This window comes from Cannabis sativa, chromosome 3 (genome assembly GCF_029168945.1).
Source record: "Cannabis sativa cultivar Pink pepper isolate KNU-18-1 chromosome 3, ASM2916894v1, whole genome shotgun sequence".
In the NCBI taxonomy this organism is placed as follows: domain Eukaryota; kingdom Viridiplantae; phylum Streptophyta; class Magnoliopsida; order Rosales; family Cannabaceae; genus Cannabis; species Cannabis sativa.
Window position 1 is genome coordinate 44,719,832 of NC_083603.1, and position 7,853 is coordinate 44,727,684.

The window sequence follows — 7,853 nt, forward strand, 5'->3', positions numbered from 1 at the left end:
CGCTAGTTACAATAGGGGTTTCTATAAGATTTTTTGTTGCGATTTACGTTGCAGTGCTAATTCAATAGAGAATTCTATATAGAATTCCGTAAAAATACAAAAAAAAAAATCGTTTTAAAGCGTAAAAATAAAAAAGCTCCTCTAATATATTAGTTTTTGAAAAATATTACTAATCAATTATAAAGTGCTAGCGGTAGATAGTGCTAAACACTATTGGTACTCAATAATATTTTTTTTTTGTGAATATAAATTATTTCTCTCAAATTTATTAAATCCCCATATTTATTCCCAACGTATTAAGTGCTAGTATATTATTCTATTAATCATTTTAACATATAATGCAATTTTTCTATAAAAGATTTTTCCTTTTCCTTTTTCATAAAGGTTTCCTGAACTTTTATGGTACTAATTACTAAACCACCATCCTAATAATTTCCTAAAAAAAAACCACTATCTCCCTAAAAAGGAAACAACAAGATAAAATACCAACACCCAAAAAGGAAAAAATAGGAGCACCCAAAATCCACCATTAAAATTAAAGTATAATTATATCATTTCATGTATAGGAGGAGTATCCTAAACATATCATATCCTACTTGTTATTATCATTTAATAAAAGAGAGAATACATACAGTAAATTGAGTCAATTCTTAAACGGTCAATTCCATACGGTTGTCATTTTTCAATAGATAGTATATAGATTCCCATTTTGTCATTAAAATATTCATTAAGCCAGCCAGGTAATGAGATGCCTTTTCAATATCCAATGCTACAAATGTTCCATAATCATATTTCTACATGCTTATATCTATATACATATATATATATGTTACATGTAACCCCCAACTTTCACTAGTATAGACTTACTCTGCTTTTCATCATGCCCATTCCTCCATATATACTTTCTCTTTCTCTTTCTCTCAAAGAAAGATTATTTCTCTTCTAAAGAAAAAACAGAGCAAAATACAGAGAGAGAGAGAGATGGGAGGTGGGAATTCATGGAGAAAGATGAAGAACTCTCTAAACGACACCGTTTCAAAGAGCTTTATAGGTAAATACTTCAAGTTAGAAGCAAGAAAGAGTTGTTTCACCACAGAACTTCGAGCTGGGCTAGCCACTTTTCTCACCATGGCTTATATTATAACAGTCAACGCAACCATCATCGCCGACTCAGGAGGGACTTGTTCCGTTGCCGATTGTTCCGCTCCGGTCAACCAGGCTGCCACGTCAGATTGCATGGTCACGCCCAACGCTGGTTACCAAGCTTGTCTTTCAACAACCAAGAGTGACCTCATTGTGGCCACTGTTCTATCAGCCATGGTGGGTTCCATTGCTATGGGAGTCTTGGCCAACCTTCCTTTGGGCCTCGCTCCTGGAATGGGCCCAAATGCTTATCTTGCTTATAACTTGGTGGGCTTTCATGGAACAGGCCCAATGTCTTACCAAACCGCTCTAGCTGTGGTTTTGGTCGAGGGATGTGTGTTTCTTGCTTTATCTGCACTTGGGCTCAGGGCTAAGCTGGCTAGGCTCATACCTCATACGGTTCGGCTTGCTTGTGCTGCGGGAATTGGGCTTTTTATTGCCTTTGTGGGCCTTCAGGCCCACCAAGGAATAGGCCTTATTGGGCCGAACTCATCTACATTGGTTACCATCACTGCTTGTTCCAAAACAAACCCAGAGACCGGTGAGTGCCTTGGTGGGACAATGAGAAGCCCAACATTTTGGTTGGGATCAGTTGGTTTCTTAGTTACAAGTTATGGCTTAATGAGAAACATTAAAGGTAGTATGATTTATGGTATTCTTTTTGTGACATTGGTATCATGGTTTAGAAACACTTCTGTTACATATTTTCCTAGTAATCCACTTGGTGACACAAAATTTGAGTATTTCAAAAAAGTGGTTGATTTTCATGAAATCCAAAAAACAGCCGGGGCCATTAGCTTTACAAACTTTAACACAAGTGAGGTTTGGGTGGCATTAGTGACCTTATTGTATGTAGATGTTATGGCCACAACAGGCACATTGTACACTATGGCTGAAATTGGAGGCTTTGTAAATGAGCAAGGAAGCTTTGAAGGTGAGTACTTGGCATACATTGTTGATGCAGGATCAACTATTGTTGGCTCAACACTAGGAGTTACAACAGTTGCCACATACATAGAATCTGCGGCCGGGTTGAAAGAAGGCGGCCGGACGGGGTTAACAGCTGTTGTCATCGGTTTCTGCTTCTTCGTTTCGCTTTTCTTCACTCCTCTTCTTTCAAGTGTTCCTCCATGGGCCATAGGGCCTTCACTCGTCATGGTTGGTGTGATGATGATGAAGGTGGTGAAGGACATAGATTGGAGCAACATGAAAGGGGCAATTCCTGCTTTTATGACAATACTACTGATGCCACTTACATATTCAATATCAAATGGTATTATTGCTGGGATTGGGCTTCATATTGCTCTTAACATGTATGATTATTTTGTTGGGTTGAGTAAGTGGTTGATGATAATGAGAAAAGTGTTTGTGAAAGAGCATAATCAAGTGTCTGCTACAACTGTTGCAGACCCAACCATTGAAATCATCTAAATGTATAAACTTTCAAGGTGTGGTGGGAATTGGGAAATCTAGAAAGACTCATTTTTAGATTTGTAGACATTAGTTGATCTATTAGCCATTGGTGTACAAGGGAATCTTTCAAATTTCAATGTTAACTTTGTATAGACATTGGTAGTGAATCAAAATGTGTATTTGCTTTCATCCGTACTTATTTTGTAGTTTTGTCTGAGATAGGCTGTGAGAATATAACTGTTGTACCTTTTTTTTTTAATACAAATAGATGTAAAATTAAGGACAAAGCTTATATGAGATAATAAAAATTGGAGAAATTCAAGATCATTATAACCCAAAATTTCAATGCCGCTGGCCGTAAATTTCTTACCACATAATCTCATTTCGTTTCATTCTAAAACCAAAGCTATTCACATAAAAGACTTTGGAATGGTTGTTGAGATGAGATTATCTAGTAAGAAAAGCTATGACCGACTTTTTGTGTAAATAACATTTATTTTCGAATGCAAAGACAATAAAAATTTGAGAAATGCTAAAAGGCGCTACTGATGTCTGGCACCCTCCTACGTTTTAATATTATTAGTACAATTAAGTATTAAGTACCATATAATTTAATATAATAACTTTTAAAGAATATCGATAACCAACTACAAAATGACACGTCTAAGAAAGTACTAAACACCACTAGTGCCCAATGACAATGTTCTAAAATTTTAGATGACAGTAAAGCTGGTCATCTTTATGACTTGACATTTTTTTTTCGAGTTTTTAGCCCTAAATGTTCGACAAGACCTTCCAGTGGCCCCAAGTTTGTAGGGATTCAAAATCTTGAAACAAATGACTGCACGGACTTTCGAACACTCCCGCTTACCCCTAGACCACCCTGGGGTTTATGGCTGATGACATTTTACAAGAATATGAATCTTTCTACTACAAGAAATTTCATTAAGTTTCATTTATCCTTGAGGTAGGCATTTTGTCAACAAAACTAGCCTTTACATTTGTTAGGACTATTCACAAAAAGGGCTTGCCATAAGCTTTGTACCACAAAGTCTTAGATCAGATACATAAAGTACCAATGATGTACAAAAGAACTTAGTTATCTTCCTAGTTAGTTCCTATTGTCTAACAACACTTACAGAATATGTGCCTTCAGACTTACTTACAACCTTGAAAAGACATTTATCTCCAGGCTGAATGCCATTTGCCTTGCAAAAAGCTTCCCAACCATTTGATATAACAAACACATTAAGTTTCTCATGGTAAATCACTGGCCACAATTGTGAAGAAGAGCTGCGTAAATATACTAATTTCCTTTCCGACCCATACTTACCCTTCACAACGGGAAATGGCAGACGTTCTGGCAACTCCTGCAAAAGTACAAGAAAAGAGGTTTAACTAGTTAGACAGATGAAGAAAAACAACGACGTCGAAATATTTAGTCCACCCTTTCACACATGGAAAATATTTTAGCCTACCATAAACATATTAAATCGAATGAGTTTCAGTTGAAAACCATATCAGCAGTCAAAATAGTAAAAGCTCATAAAAGGAAAACAATTGACATACAATGAAAGCTTTACTGTTTGTCGCCAGAACAGGGGAAAAACTGGTTGTAGGACCTCCATCGAAATCAAAATTTTCAGTTTTCACCACTGGCTGAACCTTATCATCTTTACTTACACCAAAACCATTTGTCATCTGAAATGATGTTCCTGCATTTTTTTGGATCATTCATGTTCGTATATGCATACAAATACAAAGCTTTGAAAATAGAGAGTAAACAAAATAATGTGTACTTGATAGATTTCTACAAGAGAAAACGTAATGAAGGTTGAAGAACTAAGACTTTACTAGATAGTTTTTGAGCAGGTTCCTCAGGGTCTGATTCAATCTCCACAGGCTCTTCTTTAGTGATCTTCATTAGTTTACCTGTTCAAAGAAGTAGTAAAATCTTATTGGAGGAGATACCAAACAATTTAAACAAGAGAAATGAGAACAATTAGAGAACCACAAATAAGATTGAGAAATTTTGAGTTCCAAAGTGAGTGAAAATACTAGAAGTAACTGGGGTTCCCTGAACGTGATTTTTGGCAGTAGGATGCTCATTGTTCCAATTCTGTTCTTTGGGTTGTGAAACCTGATTGTTTCCTGGTGATTGTAATAGTAAATTAAATATTTTCAAAAATAAAATAACATAAACATAATGTACAACTGAAGAACTTGGTAGAGTTCTGCTCAACCTGCAGCTGTAGCAACCAGGCACTCTTTTGTTCCTTTATTTGACATATTAAAAGTGTTCTTTCCATTTTCGAAAGGATTAACTACAGACGATGGTATGGGAGTACCAGAGGTCTTTACATTAGAATAATCTTTGAAAGAAAAAGATCCCTTTTTCTCACAATTTGATGAATGTAAAGGGGATGCTGCATTTAATATCTCTTGAGCCCTGGTCACTAGATCTTTATTAGGCAAGCAAGCGGCCTTTTGAGATCTCATTTGAGAATCAAATAGCTTAGGAAATCTTTCAGCTGTTAAGGACTCTTTGTGGTTTCTTTGGCTGCCAGCATCGTTCAACGTTTCAAGAACAGACAAATCCAAGTGACCTCTTTGATCCTCTTCTTCTTTTTCTCTATTCATTATACAGCATGTTTCTTCAATATATTCTACTTTGCGGGCTGCTGGAGAAATTTCATTTTTATAATCCCAAAGAGACTTGTTTTGTGAGACAATGGGTTCTTTCACTACATCAATCACTTCATTTCTGCCTCTAACATTTTTTGCAGTCCCACGAGAACTAAAAGAGGTGCCAATACCATTACGGTCAATGGAATTTCCATCAGCGGTACCAAATGGACCACTTCTCCCACTAGAAGTTGTAGTTAAATCTCTTTTCCTCTTAGTCAAGATGCTTGATCTCTGAGGAAATTTTAGTTTCTCACATGAAGTTTTATCATAAATCTTAACAGCAAGATGAGTCTCTGTTATGTGAAGAAACAAAACAAAATCACCAAGTTCCAAATCATGATCCGATGCAAATTTACTCCATCCTTGTTCAAAAGCAAGAGAGCCTTTAACTCTGGAAATTCTCACATCCCATTGCTCCCCATATGCATCTTCAAGAATAGCTTTCTGACCAGCCACTAATGATAACTCTTTAACAAACTTTGGAGGCAAAAACTGCAATAAAATTAAAATAGTTATAGACCCCAATACCCATTAGTTATGTGAAAAATGAAGTTCTGGTAACATAATATATCTATGTGAATACACTTATAATTGTTAGGACCATAATGCAAAAAGTAATGAAGCAAGCCCATGATATTTCTCTGAAATCTGGACCACTATTTATGCATATCAATCTTGCATTGACTACATTTATTTATATACAAGATAACTAAGCAAGCCACACTACAAAAGGCTTGAGATAATTTCATTGAACTAGAACATAGTTCCCCAAGTTAATCGGCAACTTCTAATGCAATTGATATGAAATTAGTCTTTTGAGTAAACAAAAAGTAGTAAAATAATAATATGGATTTATATTATCAGGTAATACTGGGTGTTCCAATCATCAAATAAAAACCAAGACCCTACAACTATATCATGGATACGCATTTAATACCGGGCATTCAAATTCTTGCATATCAAACATTATTTTGAGAAAAGAGGAAGCAGAACAAGCAGGTTTCCCTTCATGAATCAACCAACACGAGCGAGTGCATTGTGCGCAAGCTTTAACCTTGCTATGCATCTCTTTTTCCTCTGTAAAAAATACATATCAATGGGATTCACAATATCAGAAACATAATAAAACAAAAATAAATCTTCATTAAAGGATGTACTGGTGCATACCTTCCACTTTAACACATGGAGAAGTTATAACCCTAAATACAAAATGTCCTATAATAAAAAGTTTGGAATTATAATCTTCATTAGCATTGACTATCTTGATTTATATTTGGATTGGCCATCACACTGAAACAAACCATCCACTTAATTTAATAATATTAACCCACATTCAAATCTCTATCATGACCATCTTTTAGTTTTCTCCTCTCCCTAATTTTCTAGCAAACCAAACAAAGAGTTAACCATCCCATATTGCTCATGCCAGCTACAGTTATGCAGATTTCTAAAAAAAATAAAATCAAATTATCCGTTTAACCGAACCGAATAATCAACTACAGCGAAAAGTAATGTGCACAGATACATCTTTTTTAGGGTTACAATAAATTAATAAATTCTGAAAAACAATTCATTCAAAAAAAAAATCTGAAAAACAATGATACTCATAAAGAGAAAAATACCCCCCAAAAATAAAGTTCACAAAAAGCACATAGACATTGCCTAAAACTACCGCTCATCAAAATCCACAACTATTTTTCCCCCAAATCAAACCAACTTTAGAGCTTTTCTGGTTGAAAATCCTAAAAGAAGTTGTAAATAAACTAAAAAGACTCAAACTTTTTCTGGGTCTCGCCCTTTACGGATAAAAAAAACAAATTTGAGCCAAATATGAACTGCTTAATCACATTTTTAATTCGCATGCAACCCCGTGATCCCAAAATACACTCGATCAAAAAATCACACATTTACATATGATTATAAGTGTAACATTATAGAAAGATAACAATTGCAACGTACACAGTTACAAAAAAAAATTTAATATAAATGTAAGGAAGAGTAAAATACTTACAATGGAGGAAGAGAGAAAATTCTGAAATATATTTTGAAAGGATTTTGGTATGCTTTTCTTTTTCTTGCTCTCTGTTCCCGCTGAGACTGAGAGATGGTACGGAGTGAGAAGTAGAAAAAACAAAAAAAGAATCTTAAACGACTGATTTTTTTTTTTCTGAACAATCTCTTAAAGGACTGATTTGACCAGAACAGAAGTCTTTCTCAACTTTTTATACGGGTTTTTCTTTTTGGGCCGTTTCGTACGCAGGACTAGATTGGATTAGAAAGGTTAATTTGTGCAATCCAGGGCATGTTAGAAGTCTCGATAACTAATCCAGTTAACCTCATCTGTCTAGTATTATTATCGTTTTTTTAATTTAAATTTTATTAATATATTTTAAATTTAATTAGAATTTAAAGGAAATAATTATCACACATTTATTTATACATTTTTTTTATCAAAAACTTATTCATTAAAATTATTGAAAATGTATAATTTTGAATTATTATACATAAGTTTTTAAAATTTAGAATATTATTAATTAAATAATAGTTACTTAAATTGATTCTAAGAAAAAAAAAAATATGACAATAAAATTATATATTACTTTTAAATT

General features: G+C 34.4%; 2 protein-coding genes across 3 annotated transcripts; one reads left to right on the top strand and one right to left on the bottom strand.

Annotated features, from left to right (window-relative positions):
- Positions 1 to 278: 278 nt before the first annotated feature.
- Positions 279 to 2,883, top strand: LOC115709157 (adenine/guanine permease AZG2). Its single transcript, XM_030637194.2, has one exon. The coding sequence runs from the start codon at positions 982 to 984 to the stop codon at positions 2,572 to 2,574; it is 1,593 nt and encodes a 530-aa protein (XP_030493054.2). The 5' UTR covers positions 279 to 981; the 3' UTR covers positions 2,575 to 2,883.
- Positions 2,884 to 3,477: 594 nt separating this feature from the next.
- Positions 3,478 to 7,438, bottom strand: LOC115710396 (B3 domain-containing protein Os01g0905400). Of its 2 annotated transcripts, XM_061111957.1 has the most exons (8): positions 7,256 to 7,438; positions 6,412 to 6,459; positions 6,182 to 6,321; positions 4,800 to 5,736; positions 4,615 to 4,707; positions 4,411 to 4,488; positions 4,126 to 4,271; positions 3,478 to 3,926 (listed from the first exon to the last, which is right to left on the bottom strand). In XM_061111957.1, exons 3-8 carry the CDS (start codon positions 6,308 to 6,310, stop codon positions 3,675 to 3,677), a joined length of 1,635 nt encoding a protein of 544 aa, XP_060967940.1. In that variant the 5' UTR covers positions 6,311 to 6,321; positions 6,412 to 6,459; positions 7,256 to 7,438; the 3' UTR covers positions 3,478 to 3,674. The 2 variants fall into 2 exon arrangements, with proteins under 2 accessions (XP_060967940.1, XP_060967939.1); XM_061111956.1 differs by lacking the exon at positions 6,412 to 6,459 and having other exon boundaries at positions 7,256 to 7,437.
- Between the last annotated feature and the right edge of the window lie 415 nt (positions 7,439 to 7,853).